The sequence below is a fragment of the Ctenopharyngodon idella genome, chromosome 5 (genome assembly GCF_019924925.1).
Source record: "Ctenopharyngodon idella isolate HZGC_01 chromosome 5, HZGC01, whole genome shotgun sequence".
Taxonomy (NCBI): domain Eukaryota; kingdom Metazoa; phylum Chordata; class Actinopteri; order Cypriniformes; family Xenocyprididae; genus Ctenopharyngodon; species Ctenopharyngodon idella.
The window spans coordinates 16,659,529-16,679,144 of record NC_067224.1 but is presented as its reverse complement, the minus strand read 5'-3'; the positions used below and the strand labels follow the sequence as shown (position 1 = coordinate 16,679,144).

The following is a 19,616-nucleotide window of genomic DNA, read 5'->3' as shown; positions in this document are numbered from 1 at the left end:
CCATGGGTGCAGCAGGCGCAATGATATTACACAGCGTTTCTCACAAATGTCTCCATGGTTGCAAGGCACGCTCCCTGTGCAAGCAGGGGGTCACAGGTGGTGCGTAATATCATGGTATGGCAGCAAAGTTCCTTGATTATTACACTGGAATGAAAGTATAGTTCCTAGCCATATCGGCCTAGAAAATCGCAACTTTTCTTTTTTCGTCTTAGTACATGATGTAACTACAGAAGAGTCAAGTTTTAAATAGGAAAAATATCAAAACTCTTTGGTCATTTTTGAGCGAGATGCTATTGGTCTCATCAGATTCAATGAACTATGCTAAGCTATGCTAAAAGTGGTACCGCCAGACCCGGAGATCGGCTGAATGGATTCGAAAACGGTAAAACTCAACTGTTTAACTCTAGGGGAGTTGGAAAATGAGCCTATTTTCAAAAAAAGTGTTCCTTTAATGCAGCAGTTTATTTCTGCTACAAAAGAAGTGATATCGCCATCTACAGGGCATTGAAGGTGCTATATCTTGTGCATTTTGCCCTTTCTCACCCCAACTTGTCAACGTGGCTACTTTACGCGAATGCGAGTGCATTAGCAGGTAGTTGATAAATAACATTATTATGTTATATTATGTTATAACATTATCTGTTATATTGAAGAGACCTTTCTGAATGATATTGGTTTAAGTATGCCCCTTTTTAAGCACTTGAGCTTAACTGAGACTTTAGTGTTTGTAGACGTTTAAGCGGCTGTTGTGTCCACCTTGATTTATTGCAATATTGTGGTGTTCAGTTTTATTTTTAGAAAATAAACTTGTGATTGCTCTCCTCACAAATGAACTGTTTCTTGTTTTTCACTGGCATGTCTCTTATGTGTTGAGGAGTGCTTCTTTGAGCCTACATTCAACATGAGTAAAATACCGGTATTAAGTACTGTTAAAGGGATAGTTCACCCAAAAATGAAAATTATTCCATGATTTACTCACCCTCAAGCCATCCTAGGTGTATATGACTATCTTCTTTCAGACGAACACATTCGGAGATATATTTAAAAATATCCTTAGTCCTCCAAGGTTTATAATGGTTGTTAATGGGGGCCCTTATTTTGAAGCCAAAAATAATGCATCCATCCTTCCGGTGGACGACCGTACACAGAATGCACAAGTCAACTTGCCCGAAATGAGAAATCCTCTGACGCGATGTATGACGCAGGATGTAGGAGTATTGTAAGCTTAGATGCCTCTCGTGGTTCAAACAAATAGGGCTGTGCAACAAATTTAAACTTCTCTTCTCTTATATCAGAAAAATGCTACATAAATGTAAGGAATTATTATTATTATTATTATTATTATTATTATTCTCTGCACCTCCTTGTTCGTCATTACGTTGTGCATCAGGTCAAAGGACACTCTTCCGACGCAAATCGATTTGTGCGTTCTGTGTGCGGTCGTCTGCCTGAAGCTAGTTATTTGAATTTATAAAGTTTTAAATAGGAATATTTTTCTTACAAAAACGCATTGCTTCACTTCAGAAGCCCTTTATTAACCCACTGGAGTCATATGATTACTTTTTTTATGGATGGGTGCATTGTTTTTGGCTTCAAAACACGGGCCCCCATTCACAACCATTATAAACCTTGGAGGACTAAGGATATTTTTATAATATATCTCGGACTGTGTTCGTCTGAAAGAAGATAGTCATATACACCTAGGATGGCTTGAAGGTAAATCATGGGATAATTTTCATTTTTGGGTGAACTATCCCTTTAAAATCAGATACTCTAAGACCTTTACTCAAGTCGTATTGAAATTGGTGATTTGTAACTTGTAGTGGAGTCATTTTCGCTGTAAGGTATCTGTACTTTTACTCAAGTATGGTTTTCAGGTACTCCAGGTTACACCTTTGCATCACTGGATAGAAGCAGAGCATATGGTGATTGTAAGAGAATTGTATTCGAAATTGATCAATCAAAATTGAAAACTGCTCACAATGAGAGTATGGTTTTAACAGAATTTAAATTTGCATACAGAAAGTATAATTTGCATAGGAAATTATTTATTATTATTTACAGCTTATAATATGGTTTTTGCATTTATTTGTGCTATCCTAAACCTAATTATTATTAGCAGAAATTTGGTATTATGGTAGCATATTATAATATAAACTAACAAAAATAAATAAGAGAGAGGTGCTGGTGCCGTTGTGTGTATGTTGTGTATTGAGTCTGAACAAGTCAGGAAGTTCCCAGCTCTGGGGGAGAAGCAGGGCTGAATACCAGGCTTTCCCCTCTACTGTCCTGGCTTTGTACCCTCACCCCAGGCCTCAGCCCGCCAGCAGCCGCTAATCCAGTTTTGATAGCATTCACGGCCCCCCTTCCGTGCTGTCCCGCCTGCCTGCCTGCCCGCCTCTTGTCATCAAGGCACAACACACACACACACACACACATACGCACTCACAGGCACTTGCCGATGATTTAGATGCGCACACATGCACACATACGGCATTGGTGGAATGAAATTGTACCAAAATGCCTATGGTTGCATTTCTGCCCCTCAAACTTTTATCCTCTCTAACTCAATAGAAAGAACCCCTCAGTAATCTGAAATGGCACCTTGATTGATGAAATCCGTCTGCTCCCAGCAACCTTGTGGCTCAAGAATAACCGCATGATGTAGCAGAAGTGGAACATATGAAGAACTGAATTTAACCAATGTCCAACTTTCCTTGGTAATTGACTCTCCTAAGAAAAAAAGGGAAAAACAAGATGACTTCATTCAAAGCTTGTGTATTTACCATGTAATTTAGTGCAAATATAAAAAGTGTGTGTGCTTCAAAGCAGCAGATGACTAAATAGATGGCCAGACGTTGTTTTGAAACATATTAATGTTTTATGTTTTCTGTTTTGTTAGCCATGACAACTGTCTTAAAGAAAAAAGGAGACTGATATTGTCTGAAGCCTGCAGTAAAACTTAATAGTCTCTTTCTCTTCAAAAGAGATGACCACAATAAATGCCTGTCTAAATTGTCTCCAATTGTAGGTGACAATAACTGGAATCTGACCTTCAAGGTCAGGAACCTTAAAGGAAAAGGGTCAGACACATATTCTCTTGATTTGTAAAGTCTTAAAGGGACAGTTCAGCCAAAAAAAACTATTAACTCATGTCGCTCAAAACCTGTACACTGTTATGTTTGTTCGTGAAACACTAAAGATAATTTTTGAGGAATTTTCATACAGATCTTGATACGATGACAGCTCCAAAAAGAACAAAAAACATAGTCTGTCTATATACGAAAAGTCTGGTTCTGCAAGACTACACTCTTAAAGGGTTAGTTCACCAAAAATGAAAATTCTGTCATTAATTACTCACCCTCATGTCGTTCCACACCCGTAAGACCTTTGTTCATCTTTGGAACACAAATTAAGATATTTTTGATGAAATTCGAGAGGTATATGACTCGTCCATAGACAGCAATTTAACCACCACTTTCAAGGTCCAGAAAGGTACTAAAGACATTGTTTAAAAAGTCACTGTGACTACAGTGGTTCAACCTAAATGTTATGAAGTGACAAGAATACTTTTTGTGCGCAAAAACACAAAAATAACGACTTTATTCAACAATATCTTCCTTTCTGTGTCATTCTCGTACGCTGTTTACGCTTAGCACGTCAAGGTTCTACGTCAGAACGGCAGCTTGGTATTGGCCAGCTCTTGCATCGTGCTACTCACGTGAACAGCCTCTGCCAATACAGAGTCAGTGTTCTGATGTAGAACCTTAAAACTTCATACTGTATATTGAAACTTTTTAGGGGTTCCCATCATGAGATCATTTTATGGATTAAGAATTAGTTGTTTTAAATTCATTTTTAAGTTTATTAATTAAACATCTCGTAAACATACTTGATCACTAGAAAAAAATGTAAAAAACCTATTAAACTAAAGTATTATGCAATCATTTAAGACATTTCTAATTATATAGAACCTTTTTAGCATAAAGAGTTATTTAAAATTCAGGCAGGAACCCTAGGGTTCGATATAAAGGACCATTAAACCTTTTTCTAAGAGTGAGCTAATGCTCCTAAAAACACTTGCCTTGAAAGTGTGAAATCTTTGTGCAGATACCATTATGCACCACCCTGTCAGATCTACTGTGAGTGAAAGAAGGACAGTATCAGAGGCTTGTAATTGTATATTGAATTGTCTTAATTTATATTTATGCAGAAATATTCTCCATCCAGATGAATGGTCACTGAACTGTATATGTTTCTTTCTCTCTTCAGGAATGCCAGCTGTTCTTGCTCTAGCTGGCCTGGTTCTGATGCTGCTCACCACAAGTGTCAGGTCCCAGTCGGCAGAGCTGAGGTTCCAGGGCCAGACTCAGTTTGTTGTGAATGAGAGCAGCAGGGCCATAGTGCGTCTTGTGGTGGAACGAGTTGGAGATCCAGTTAATGTCACAGCTCTGGTTCTGGTAAGTTTTGAAGAGCAATCTGCATAAGTGGTTAATCCTTGTTACTATCAGTTTGTGTGATCAATGTAATCAAATTAAACTGCATTATGCTGGTCAGTGAGTCATTCCACAAAACCGGTACGATTTGAGTCCCTCTGACCTTTTTCAGTGTATTTTATCTATTGGGTCACCAAAATATATTTTTAAAAGCTTTTTGTATTAACTGAAATGTCTCCTTTATCTTTATATTAGAAATTATTATTATTTTTTTTTTCAGTTGACACCACTTATTTTGTCATGTCCCTCAAGGCCTTCTATGAAAGTGTACTTGGGATATGAATAATAAAATGAGAAAAATATCCATAAATATCCATCTGTGTTTTTTTGCTGGTAATGTTTTTTTTTTTTCTAAGTAAATTCATGATTATTCATTAAAATCACATTATTTAGTTCCCTACCTTAGTAACCCCTAAACCCCGTTACGCAAACCATTCTCCCCCATTAAAAATAATGAACCGATACTTATGTGACACCATTAATAGGAAGTGACATCATAGAAGTCTTCTGAACAACATTGTGAGCAGACACAGGCAAGTTACCTCCTTCTTTAATAATTATAACTAAATTATGTTGTGAAATTGTGTTTGTCAAGCTTAACGACTCAACCCCGTTACATCAATTAAAGATAGAAAACTATTACTTGTGAAAATTATCTTTGTTATTTTAACATTATTCATGATTTCCTAATATCATGCATGCCATGTGCTCTCCATTTATTCACTAGATTTAGAGCAGTCGCAAATTTGGGCCAAAAATTACAACCCCGTCACACCTACATTTTTATTATTATTATTATTATTTATTTATTTTTTTAAAGTTTATGAAAAAGTAATTTAAAGTTTGTTGAAATCTGTCTGAAATGTTCAGAGCAATCATAAGAATACTGATTTTAGTTCAAATTCTGAAGTTAAGCCTTTGATCAAAAATGATGAGGTTGCCATCTGATTAATAGGAAAATGTTTTTATCACAAATACATTTTATAATAATATTCACAGGGCTCCCATAGTGTCCATATCTTAAAATAATGACCAATAATAATAGGGATTTGATGCCTGAGATGGGGAAAATATGTTTTTCTGGAAGTTTAATATGTCATTAATGTTATGGGGTGTTCAGAAAAGTAATACATTTTGGTAAAAAATCTAAAAATGTGTAAGTCCAAATCCGACCGGTTTCGTGGAATGACTCCAATATGTTCTTATTTTGGTGCTATTTCGTGCTTTTAAAATAATTTTTGGGAACACTTTTATTTTGCAGTTTCCTTGTTACGTATGTCACATGTACTTATTGTAGTAATAACAGTAAATTATGCATTTTTTTTTAATTTATTGGAAAGAACTGCCAATAAATTCACATAGTTTCTATGTGCCCTTTAATAAAATGTCACAATGAAACAAACAAACAAACAAATAATAATAATAATTAAAAAAAAAAAAAAAAAAATTATCAGTGGTAAGTCATAGTGACACACAGTACACTAATGGCACATAATAAGAGCATGATGAGTAGGAAATAGTAACAGGAAGCAGAGTGACATTTTGTACTGTACATTTGATTTAGGCTCCACAGTCCTCTGTACTGCCTGATGTGTTAATGCCTTAACAGCTGGTTGGATCTCAACACCCAAACATCTGTCTGGTAAATCATAGCATAGCACATATGGCCATAATTAGCATAGAAACACAAATATGCCTACTGTCAACACAGGCAGTGCCTGTTTAGCACGCATGGTAAGGGGGCAAGTGTTGCCGGTTCATTGAATGGCTTCCATAAATTCACAGCAAAGGAAGGATCTAAGAGCCCGTTTTGTAGCGGCTTACAGTGGGTGGCATCAAAGCATGTGCTAGAGGTGGCAGTTGTCAACCAGATGGTGCCAGTTGAGTTTAAGAGAGGTCAGGGATTTCCCGTCACAAACTTTGAGATGTTTTATAAAGAACCGTTTTCTCCCAATGCAAGTTTTAGATTTTGTTCAGCATGTTCAGAAAGAAAGAAAGAAAGAAAGAAAGAAAGATTTATGCTTTAAAAGAATTGTTCCCAAACTAAAACTCCATGTTCTTGTTTTCCATGCATTATCTTGTGCTTGTCCAGCTTCAGGGAGAAGACACTGGTGACTTTGAGGCCACAACTGCAGCTGCTTTTCTCCTGTCCTCTGAAAGCAGTAAAACTATCTTCATCGCTGTGAGGGATGATGACATACCTGAGGCTGATGAGACCTTTGTGTTCAACCTCCGCCTCCAGGTGATGCTTGAACCAGGGAACTCTGACTCTCTGGAGGTAGAGCCCAGTGGTTAAAGATCTGTGCATGTAATTAAAAGGGTTTAGCTTCAAATCCAGTAAAAGCTGGCCGATAGTTCCTATGACCAAGACACTTAATTTTTAGGTTGTTTAAGGGGGTCTTGTTTTCTAGTAAAAAATAAAATAAAATCTTTAAATCATTATATCTAAGCATCCATAAAACAATTTACATAAGCAGAAAAATTGTGTAAGATAATAAGGCTTGTTTTCAGAGAATATATTTTAGTATTATAGTTTTGTTTTTCTTACACCATTACCAAATTGCTAGGGTTTTGTTTTGTTTTGTTCGCTTTTGTTTAGTTTGCTTTTGTTTTGTTTTGTTTTGTTCGCTTTTGTTTTGTTCACTTTTGTTTTGTTTTATTCACTTTCATTTTGTTTTATTCGTTTTTGTTCGCTTTGATTTTTATACTTTTTCTTTTCAATTTTAGTTTTAATAATTTTGATTTGTGATTGTCTTTTTATTCTTATTTTGTATTTAGCTTTAATTTATTTTTATTTCCTTTTTACTTTTAGTAATTTTAGTACTTTTTTAACTTTTTTGAATTTTATTTTTTAGAAGTAAGTAAGGTTTTCATACAATAATTATATTTATTTTCTTTTAGCTTCATTTCAATTAATGAAAATTATGTTTTACTTAACTACACTGGTTTTATGAGATTAATGCTTAAAACAATAAAACATTTGCCAGTGCAGATGAAAAAATAAACTTGAATAAATAAAATTAACTTAAAAGATATATTCTCACAAAGAAGTTTAAATATTGTTAACTGAAAAAAGGAAACATTGGAGTGTTAACTTTTAATGCACACATTTGTGCTGTTTTTTTCATCACCTCTAATTAATGAGTTTCAAATGTGTCTGTGTGACAGAGACAGAAGTCTCTTCCTTTACCTCTATGCTTCCTCTGCCCATTTTTAAGAGTAATCCATCTCAATAGTGGGAATCCCAGAGTGGTTGAAATTCTTGCTTGAGTGGGCAGCATTGAAAGCTTGTCAACTGTTCAGCCACAGCTCAGTGGCCCATAAGCCCTTGCGTGTTCTTTGATGGGTTCCACTAACTTTCTATAAGGGTTAAGTAATGGCACTGCAACAGCAACCCTACGTTAGAAGTCACCTTCAAGCGAAATAACCAACTGTGACAGCCACAACTGTCAGTGCCGTAAGATTAAAGAGCCGTTATGCAAAGCTAATCACTATAAGAAAAGCACAGGCCTGGAAATAAGCTTCCTATAACACGCAAAGGAGGAGAATTTCCTAGCAGCTTAATTTATGTACCACTAGTGGCACCAAATGGAACTGCAAAAATAACACCTGTTTCCAAAAGGTTTTCCACAGGTTTTATGCAATTAGTTGATTCAGAAGATGATGTCGGACTGCTTAACCAAACCAGACACTTGGTTTAATTTTTTACTAATAATTCTGTGAATAATTTGTATTTATATGCACAGGAGAACTTCTCACCAAAAAATGAATGAATAAATAAATAATCAACACGGGCATGCACACATGGTTTTGGTTTAACCTCGTTCAAATGTTAATGAGCAACCGCATGCCCAAAGGCTAGTAATTTGCATAAAACACGCCCAAACTACCATATAAGAGCTTTCCATACAACCTTTCCTTAACAGCCTTTCATCACTCTCAGCTCTCTAAAGATGATCCTTGAGAAGTGTCATGTGTGTTATCCTCAAAACCAGTTAAAACACAATAAGCACCTTTATTATGTTATTTTGTAACTAAGTAAGCTATTTTCCATGAGTGCGAGACTTCCGATTCATTAGCCACTATAGATAAATAACTAGAAGAATATAAAAGTGCAGTAAACGGTAAAACTATTTGTGGAACCAGTAATTATTATTTTAATAAATTAAAATTATATAATGACAAATACCAGTTTGCAATGTCAAACAGCATAATGAACTGTTCTTGTACAGCTAAAATAATTTCATTGTCTGACTCCGGAAGCCTCACATATTCAACTTGCACAACAAATGGCTAAAACCGTTAAAAATAAGGTGGATAGACCCAGATTACACAGACCTCTCATTAGCCAGCTGAACATACTCATATCTAATTTGTTCATGAAAAGTTTTGTATGCAGATGTCATGCACAAATTTGTGTGTACGCATGGTTAGTGAATCAGACCCACTGTTTAGAAATTTAGAAATCAACAAATGGCTTACTTTTAGTCATCTCATTAAACATTAAACTGAGATGGAGGTATTTTTACATTTATAAAAAAATTACATTCATCACATTTGTGTTGTCTAAGGATGTGTTTCTCATAGCAGAGTCTCATTTGAGGGCCTCTCTTTACTGTGGTGTCCCAGTATGTTGACAGTGAGTGATTAATGACAACAGGTCGCGGCTCCACTGTCTACTTGTCCGCTGTTTAACAAATGAACCTCAGGCTGGCAGAATGGGGCAACTTAGGGTTGACAAAAGACCACTGGCATGAAATGAAACCCTAGCTGAAGGCACTAAAAGGAACCCAAGACAGTCCTTAAGAGTAATTTACATGAAACATATGCTAATTACTGATAGAAAAAAAAAAAAAAAAACATAATGGGGAAAAGAAAACTGTTGTTCTGTATTCCCCACACTCCATTATCTCGCTTATCATTTTTTAATGAAAATGTTTGCAAGCAAGTCTAATAAATGTCTGTTACTGAAGTATCTCTATAGAAGTTTTTACACTCTGCATTGGGACAAGGAGGGAGGCATTTGTGCGTTGTAGTACCGAGCTGGACCTCAGTCACAGCTAGCAGGGAATTGTCTGAGCATGTGTATTCCATGTCTGTGTTTCCACTGCAACAAGAGTAAAAGAAATCTCCGTTACAGCTGGGAAAAACTCATTTTATTGGGGTGCTCAAACGAGGGTTTTTGTTCTTACATGGTCATGCTCTTTTTATCTCTTTTTGTACTCATTATCACAGACACTAAGTACACGGTAGCACTTTATTTTACAGTCCTGTTCCCTGTGTACATACTATGTACTTATTATAGTAATTGCAATAACTGGGTAATAATTAGGTCCTACCCCTAAACCTAACCCTAACTCATGTAGTTACCTTATATTACCCAGTACTTTTTGGTAAGTACACAGTAAGTACACAAAAGTGCATGTACTGTAAAATAAAGTGCAACCAAGTACACACTTAAAAAATATGCATTCAATATGTTTAATGTGAAATTCACAATTTCTGCATATACAGCTGAAGAAGTATGTGTATGTATTTATTTCTGTAATATGTATTTCTGCATACATTGGTTATAGAATTTGGTTAGATTTTCACAGCAACAGACAAACAGTCACAATAAAGTAAAAAAATAAAAATAAAATAAAAAAAAAAACAGTGAACTTGATTTTATCAAGTACAACATGTTCCTGAAACAATATCTTTGTTGATCCTGGAATAACATTCCAATCAACTAATCAGATTTGAGGGACAGTTTACAGTTTATGTCAAGTTTAGGCTTACAACCAGGGTTAGGTGCTTCTACATCAGTGGTATTCATCTATCATTTCCCTCTGATTTTAGGGATAACTTATAGGTAGGGTTAGGTTTAGGGGTAGGGATACGGTTAGGATTACATTTTTGATAGAAATGTTGTTCCAGGATCAACAAAATATGGCAAAATCATGGTTACCATATAATTTTTTTTTTTTCTCATTTAAATTATTTACTTTTTCAGAGCTCATCAAATGGCGTGAGGGTGGGAACTCCAAATACTGCCACCATCACCATCCTGTCTAATGACAATGCCTTTGGAATAATTTCCTTCAACTCAGTAAGTTTCTTTTTATTTCCTCAATGAACAGCAGGAAGAAACTGTTCAGAGCATGCTGGGGAGGGGTGACTGTAACTTAGCGTGATCTTTGTGGGGGGTAATTAAACTCTAGAGAGTTGTGGAGGGGTCGATGGATGGGAAAGTGAGAGTGAGGGAGTGGTGTAGGTCAGATGCCTGAGAGGAAAGGTTGTTGAGATGGGAGTCCAGGGAGACTACTGAGTGGCTAAGAATTTTAAGAAAAAAAGGCAAGCAATTTACTGAATGAATTAGCTTGTTAATAATGTATATTTCAGTGTTGTCATGGAAACTGACTGCTCATATTATCACATTGACATAATTGATTCTCTATGTTCTTTTACTAAAAATCAGTATGCCTTGATTGTTTTAACTAGATTTTAACTCATTCTGAATCTACTTGACTATTGTTTCACAACATATTTTATAATAATATGAGATTCTGAAGAGAGCAGTTGTGAATGTCATTGAAATGACGCAACTGACACTGTAAGCAACTATATAGAACATATTTTTTAAACACTTGCATAGTACAGTAATTAGTCAAAAGAAGTACCTACTCAGAGAGTATGCCATGCCAGACACAGCCTAGTAATCCTGAAGACATAGATTAGCTATAGTTCAGGTGTGTAATTAGTGTTGTAGCTAAACTCTGCAGGAACTTGGCCCTCCAGGACCAGGACTGGACACCTGTGTCATAGGATCTCTTCTCTTGATCTGTTAAAGCAGTTCCTGATATCCCTAATTTCTAATTCTGTCAGTCCATAGTTGAACCAGTGATTGAAGTTTGCTTTCTGTTTAGACTTCCCTCATTACTGTGGAGGAGCCAAGAGGTAGAAGCCAGTATGTGCCTCTCACTCTTCTCCGAGAGAAGGGGACCTATGGAACTGTGACCGTCAACTTTGAGGTGAGCATTGCCAGACAGTTTGTGACTCTGCAGAGGAAAAAAAAAAACCTTGTGGTTGTTGATTATATTGCATATTCTCTATCTATTTTTTTTTATTAATTCACAGATTTTTGGAGGTCCAAACCCTGCCAGTGAAGATCTCAGTCCAGACATGGGGAACATCACTATTCCTCCTGGTCGTGCTGTTGTAATTTTCAGCATCATGATTCAAGATGACAAGGTACTGTTTTTTTTTTTTTTTTTTGTTTGTTTGTTTTTGTTTTTAAATAAACAAAAGAAATCATATGAATAATGACAGCTTAAAGTTAATGTGAAACCCGTTTGCAACATCTTTTTTTTTTTTTCCTGTAATGTGCGCATTTCTGAGAGAATTTGTCTTTTTAATGAGAAAAACATGCAGGCTGAGACTTGATTTCATCCATTCACAATTGACTGAATTCTGAGAAGTGGGTTATATTTCCAGACTGTTGGAGAAGAGGGGCCAAGAATGTGCATTTTGACTATATTTATTATATTTCTCAATTTGCGTGTATGCTACGAAAGCTTGTTTCCACCACTGAATAAAAAAAAAGAGGTAATTGACATTTTTTTAAATCTCACAGTTCTGACTTTTTTCTCAGAATTGCAGGATATAAACTCACAATTCTGACTTTTTTCTCAGAATTGCGTGATATAAACTTTTGCGAGTTGTAAAGTCAGAATTCTGAGAAAAGGCAATCTTTTTTTATTCAGAATTGGACTTTATAACTTGCAATTGCGAGTTTATATCTCGCAATTCTAAGAAAAGAAGTCAGAATTGCGAGATATAAACTCACAATTGTGAGAAAAAGTAGGAATTGTGAGATATAAACTCGCAATTGCGAGGAAAAAAGTCAGAAATGCGAGAAAAAGTCTGAATTGCGAGAAATTGCAAGAAAAGTCTTTTTTTTCCCCCTCAGAATTGGACTTTATAACTCTCAAATTGTCTAATTTTTTGTTTATTTTTGACCTAAATAAAACGTCACATCAAAAGTTGTTTGATGTTCTGCATAAGTCTTAATCATAATATGTGTTGATTTTGGTCTCAAATCTCCTTTAGCTTCCAGAAGATGATGAAACCTTCACAGTGCGTTTGACAGAAGCAGCTGGCGGAGCTTTACTCAATCCTAACAGAAGCAGTGTGCAGATCAAGATCTCTCGTAATGATGCTCCCATCCGCTTCTCCAAGCCCACACTGGTTGTGCCGGAGAACATCGGTGTAATTTCTCTTACCGTTACACGCGGCAGAACTGAGGATGGTCTTCTGATCGGTTCTGATGACGGAACAGTATCTGTGGCCTATGCAGTGGTTACGGGCAGTGGGGCGGCCAGTGCTACGCTGTTGGCAGACTTTGTGGATCTACAGACAGAAAGGATGGTTGTTTTCCCTCCAGGGGTCCATGAAACAGAACTCCGCTTCAGCATCAGAGATGACAACATTCCGGAAATTGCAGAGTCTTTCCAGGTGGTTCTTCTGGAAGAGACCCTTTTGGGGGACGCGGTGCTGATGACTCCAAGTATGGCACTTGTGACCATCGAGCCCAATGATAAGCCTTATGGAGTCCTGTCAATCAGTCCTTCCCCAATACAACCACACATCATCAATGAAGACCTCAACCCGATGTGAGTAGAATATTGTTTACAGTGTAAAGATACTTGCATTAAAGGGTTAGTTCACCCAGAAATGAAAATTCTGTCATTAATTACTCACCCTCATGTAGTTCCACACCTATAAGACCTTCGTTCATCTTCAAAACACAAAATAAGATATTTTTGATGAAATCCAAGAGCTTTCTGACTCCTCCATAGACAGCAATTTAACCAGCACTTTCAAGGTCCAGAAAGGTACTAAAGACATAAAATAGTTGACGTGACTACAGTGGTTCAACCTTAATGTTATGAAGCGACGAGAATACTTATTGTGCACAAAAACAAAACAAAAATAACGACTTCATAAATTATAATTCTAAATCATATACTGATAAAGTTTCTCTGTCTCAGATATGAAGGCATCATCATTGTGCGGAACGGAGGAACTCATGGAGCTGTTTCAGTTCAATGGAATATTACGAGAAACTCCACAGATAGGACTCCAGTCTCTGCCGACCTTAACCCTGTGTCAGGTACACTGAGGTTTGCTGAGGGCCAGATGAATGCTGTACTGCCTTTAAACATCACTCAGGACAACCTTCCTGAAGAGGCAGAGGCCTTCCTCCTCAGATTGATCCCAGGATCTGTACAAGGAGGGGCTGAAGTGGATGAGCCTATGGAAGTGAGTGCTTGGCATGTGTTTGGTTTTTAGCTAATGCGTTTAGAGAATGTGTTTGGATTGCAGATCATAGATCGGTGGTTGCTCAATTCTGAGGTGGATTTAGTTATGAAAAACTAAAGTGCGAGTTGACGTTGATGACAACTTGAAGCACTCTTTTTTTTTAATTTTTGGAAGGAAAATATTATTATTCATAGTGTGCCTGGGCACTGGTTGTCTTACATGTTGAAATGTCACCCTCTTTGATGATATTCTAGACCTTTATGCTTAATTTCAGACAACCATGGTAGCAGATCCCTCTTGGACCTCACTGGGAGGTTTGTGGTGAGACATCCAGGGAGGTTGTTGTCTTATTCTGGCTCAGACCCCTTGTCAAAGAGGAAGTTCCCGGTTCAGAGCTGGTTCTTAGTTACCATCTGGGCAGCACTTAGTCCGTTTAAGCGGATGTGGCGTAAAATGAGACACATGTGTCTCTCTGGCACAGCAGCATCACAGACTGCTGGTTACACTGAGTGTCACTTGGGTGTTCCCTTCATGTGGTCCCAGCACAAAATAGCCCACAGCAGAGCCTGTGGGTGGCTGTGTGTTCTCTTTATAACTTGTCTGTTGCAACTTTGATTATGTGTGAAAGGAGTGGATAAATCCAACCCGTGTTTATGTACAAACCCATCAGTTACCCATAAGTGTAAGCAGGAGTTTGATAGCTGAATTGGCTTTGCAGGATGTGAAAACTAAGTGTGAGGAGACTATTCATGTCAACTGTTCGTAAATTCACTGAAAAAAAATCCCCAAATTGCAGTACTACAAATATTTAGAGAGGTCTTGTGCCTTGGTCTGATGAGGCTTGGGTAAATGACAGAGTAATAAACTAACTCATGAATGCTATTTTTACGCTCTCGTGATGTCTAATGAAAGAGAAGGGCTTTCTAAGATTAGTTCGCTGTGAGTTTTACACAGATAGTCTGATGTTACATTCACTGTAATGAATGGTGACATTTGTTTATTGCTGTGTGTTACAGGTTTTTATGTAGAGAGGAAAATATCAGGTTATAATAGAGGAAACAGAAATTTAAAGCAATGATTTAGTTGCAATCTCTGACATTGTGAATTACTACAGATGATATTAAGTCTTTCCTCAGTTATGATTGGAGTTAAAAAAACTGAAATCATATTTATAGTAATTTGTTTCCATTGGAAATCTTTGGGGCAAGACACATCGGAGGGTTTAAAACCAGAAAAGTGCAAATGTTTTGCACTTTTCAAGAAAATTTGCACTTTTACAATGTGCTTATATATTTGTTAAAGTGTTTGTTTATATAAATTTTTAATTGCGTTATTTGAGCGCTGTGTGAGCATTGTACATAACCAGACATGTTGTGACATGAGATAAAAAGGTATATTTACCATGTTAATAAGAGTTTTTGTCTTAACTAGCCGCCATGGCATAACAAGCGACAGGAAATTCTATTTTTGAAGTGGTGTTTATTTCTGCAACATTGTGGCTGACAGCTCTAAGTATCTTGGCTGTTTTTTTTTTTTATTTTTTTTTTTTTACTATTTAAATAGTTTAATTTGCGTGAAATATCATTTTTTGCGTTACTTCAATAGCCACAATGAAAGCAACAATGGATAATGGATTCAAATGGATTAAAAACAACAAATGGTTTCAAATTTTGAAAATTAAGGAAACAAGAACATTCAAATTGTGTATTTCATGCCTTTTTAATGAAATTGATTATGTACTTCTCCATTTCATTTTAATTGGGAGACAGCAGTGCACTTGCAGAGAGAGATGGCCACACACTCTTGTGAATGGTTGAGATTCATGGTATAAACAGAAAAATTGCCTGTTGCTGGAATCTTATAAAATCGTGTCTGGTTAGGACACAGTGTTATGTGGCTGTTTTTTTGTTTTTGGCTTTGGGGCTACTGTTTTAGGATGAACCTCTGGTTGTGCATTACCAATGGAAATCCTGTAGGGTCTTTTTTTCTCTATATCTCCTTTTGGTATATATACATTTGATATTTTGAATAGAACATGACAAAGACAAGATTAGTAAGTAATTTCACATATAATGTAATGTCATCATTTACTCACCCATGTCTTTCCAAGCCTGAATGACTCTCTTTCTTCTGTGGAAAAAAAGAAGATATTTAGAGAAATGCCTAGTGGTTTTTTGATTTGTTTTTAGTTTCGTATCATTTTGTTTTGTTTTGTTTTTTGTCATACAATGGAAGTCAATGGTCATTAAAACTTTTTGGTTATCAGCATTCTTCAAAATACTCATTTTTTTGTGTGTGTCCCACATTTTTAGATCCAGTGTGCGTTAATGTTTATTCTGGAGTAATGTTTTTTCGACCCATAGCCTAAGTGAATTACTGTATTTTTGCTTGTTGGAACAAACTAAAGTTTGAGTGATTGAAATGATTGTCTATAGTAATTGTCTATTATTAAGCTTAACTATGGAAGACAGAACATTCCTGTAAGGATACTATTGTTCTTCTTTCACAGATGCTATTCTTCATTCAAGATAGTGATGATGTCTATGGTCAATTTGGCTTTCATCCAAGAAAGAATCAAAGTATTCAGAGTCAGCCAGAGGGACGCTTCCTGTCACTTAGCTTCCTCCGAGAAGGGGGGACCATGGGAGAGGTACGACTTACCCTAACTGCCCTCTACATACCTGCCAGACCATTGGACCCCTCACGAGCCAGGGATGGGGTGCTGAATGGTACCAGTGTCAACAGTGTGCTGTTCAGTTCCGGTCAGTCACAAGCTCAACTCATCTTGCCCATTCGAAATGATGCCTTTCTGCAGAATGGGGCTCATTTCCTCATACAGGTAGGATATGTCATTTAAAGACCTTTTAACAATGTCAACATGTGCATATACTGTTAAAATGTATAGCGTGAATTCTTTGTGGTTAAAAGCATCTGTATAAATATAAATTACTTTTATTATGAGGCTGTTTATTTATTTATTTATTTATTTATTTTTGAATTGTTTAAAGTAAATTAAAGTTTCTCTGTGAAGCTTCTTTTATGTGTTTCTTAATAATTTAAGCCCGGTAATTAAAAGCATCAACTGTTGTCAGGATGTGCACTACATTTTTATTTATTTATTTATTTATTTATTTTTAGAAATTAATGCTTTTATTTAGCAAGGCTGTGTTAAATTGATCAAAAGTGAATAAATACATACGTACATTATAATGTTACAAAAGATTTCTAATTCAAATAAATGCTGTTCTTTTGAAATTTCTATTCATCAATGAATCCTGATTTTTTTTTTTTTTTTATCATGGTTTCTACAAAAAAAAAAAAAAAAAAATTCTTGAGCTTTAAATCAACATATTAGAATTATTGCTGAAGGATCATGTGGTACTGAAGTGAAGCAATGGTTGCTGAAACTTCAGCCTTGCCACCACAGGATAATATTTCATTTAAAATATATAAAATATAAAACAGTTACATTTTAATACTTTAATACTATAATTTTTAATACTAAAAAGTTAAATTGCAATCTCACAATATGACTGTTTTACTGTATTTTTGATCAAATAAATGCAGCCTTGGTGGTGAGCATAAGAGACTTCTTTCAAAAACCTTTAAAAAAATCTTACAGACACAAAACTTTTTAACAGTAGTGTGGCTTCTGGCTTGTTGCCTTGGAATTAGCATTGACTTGTTGATTATGCAGAGAAGCAATACAAGAGCCCTTGAAAGAGAGGAAAAAATGCTCTCATAACATCTCAGAAGAGGATGACCAAGCATGTGAAGTGCTTGTTTGACAGGTTATTCATACAGTATGACACTCCAAGAGAATTAAACATTTGCAATTGACATTTGTTGCAAAAATTCATTCAAATTAAAATTCAATTTTTTTTTTATTCATTTAAAAAAAAAATTACATTTACTAAAATAAGTTTCTGGTCTCTCCTTAGTTGGACAGTGTGCAGTTGGAGAACATCACCCCACCAATCCCATCTGTGAGTCCTCGTTTTGGAGGAGCTTTGAACATCTCCCTGATCATCACACCTGATATTGCTAACGGAGAGATTGGCTTTACCAGTAATCAGACAGTGGTGGCGCTGGAACCAGAAGCTTCAAACACCAGCTTGGTATACAAGACTCTCATGGACGATTTTTTTTTTTTTTTTTACATTTTTTAAAATCCTGTTTTAATGCAGAAATAAAATCACAGATTTTTGATGTGGTCTCAGATTTTTTGACCCTACTGTATACGTGGATGGAGAAAATATGGAAAAAAAGCATTCTCTCTGATTTTAGATAACTCTTCAGCTGAGGCGAGATGGGACTGATGGTCAGGCAGTGGTCTTCTGGAGTCTGCGGCCCACTGGCGAGAACAGAGATGATGTCACTGAGGGTGACATTTCACCTTTCACTGGATCAGTCATGTTCCTCTCAGGACAAAGTGAAGCAGCTATTAACATCAGTGTAAATGCTGACAACATCCCAGAGATCAATGAGACCGTCATTCTTACATTAGACAGGTCTGTTTTACTTGTCATAATGACAGCTAGACATTTTAAGGTGTGATTTGTGTCCAAATACTTTTTGGATCCACTATAGGCTACACACATATAGTATGAGCAGTTTTAATTTAATCAAAGTGTTTGTTTATTTTGTACTCATTGTGCCGGTACTGTCTTTGTACACCCCCACTTTTCTTTCGTAGGGTAGAAACCGCTCGTTTTGTAGTGTACTTTGGGTAAGTGTGTACTAGAGAGACTGTGCCTTATTGTGTGCTGTGAATCAACTCTTTATGTGGAAAAGTATCCACTCTGAACTTTCAGGGGCTTTGTCTTAATGTTTCGATGGGGGATGTCTCTTTTATTTGGGTGTGTGAAATGAATAGCAAGAGTGTGTTTGTATATGTTGGGGGTTACTGCACTTGGATGCAGGCAAACGCTGCTTGTACTCATTTAGCACCTCATTTACCAAGTTCCTTTATTCTGTCCTGTAAAAACATCGGTGTTTGTATGCATGCAGCACATCCTCTGAATGTGTTTGTTTGGAACACTTCTCCTGCAAGCTCTTTGTCAGCCATTTTACTAATTATCTGGAGCCTTCAGTGCTCAGACCAAGCCAAGCTCAGTTTATGCACAAGACCCCCGCGAGGAGGGAAGATAGTGGGTTACGCTAAAACATGACTTGTCAAATCAGCATAACCAAGAGGCCTTAGGTCAAGCATATTTAAGACACTTTCAAATTCCAGTGAACACACTCATACACATCCAAAATACAAATCTGCCAAAAAGTTTGTTACAGTATGGTATATTATAATGCACAATCATGTTCTGTTTTAAGCAGTATGGGCATAAGACACATAAAATGCATAATATATTACAGTACATTTTTTCAGCTTTCTAATAATATTACATTAGAGTGTCACTGACTATCACCATATTGTTGTACAGGACAAATGTGGACAATCAGATCCTGAAACCAGGTTTCACCAGCCGAGAAATTGTCATTTTGGAGAACGATGACCCTGGAGGAATATTTGAGTTTTCACAAGTCTCTAAAGGACCTTGGTTGATCAATGTAAGGCATTCATTCATTCATTTGATTCATTCACCCACTCACTCAACCACCCACCCACTCACTTACTCACCCATCCTCCCACTCACTCACTCACTCACTCACCCTCCCTCCCCTCACTCACTCACCCACCCACTCCCCCTCCCTCCCCCAACTCACTCACTCACCCATCCACCCACTCACTCAACCACTCACTCACTTACTCACTCACTCACTCACTCACTCACTCACTCAACCACTCACTCACTCATCCAC

General features: G+C 36.5%; 1 protein-coding gene across 1 annotated transcript in view; it reads left to right on the top strand.

Moving 5' to 3' along the window:
• The window catches only part of adgrv1 (adhesion G protein-coupled receptor V1), a 153,200-nt gene that overhangs the window by 15,039 nt on the left and 118,545 nt on the right, over positions 1-19,616 (top strand). Inside the window, exons 2-12 of the mRNA XM_051895477.1 lie at positions 4,273-4,460; positions 6,589-6,738; positions 10,492-10,587; positions 11,405-11,509; positions 11,616-11,729; positions 12,588-13,150; positions 13,529-13,799; positions 16,309-16,638; positions 17,741-17,917; positions 18,087-18,310; positions 19,238-19,364. Coding sequence (XP_051751437.1) covers positions 4,275-4,460; positions 6,589-6,738; positions 10,492-10,587; positions 11,405-11,509; positions 11,616-11,729; positions 12,588-13,150; positions 13,529-13,799; positions 16,309-16,638; positions 17,741-17,917; positions 18,087-18,310; positions 19,238-19,364 — 2,343 coding nt within the window. The 5' untranslated portion in view covers positions 4,273-4,274. The remainder of the gene's footprint in view (positions 1-4,272; positions 4,461-6,588; positions 6,739-10,491; positions 10,588-11,404; positions 11,510-11,615; positions 11,730-12,587; positions 13,151-13,528; positions 13,800-16,308; positions 16,639-17,740; positions 17,918-18,086; positions 18,311-19,237; positions 19,365-19,616) is intronic.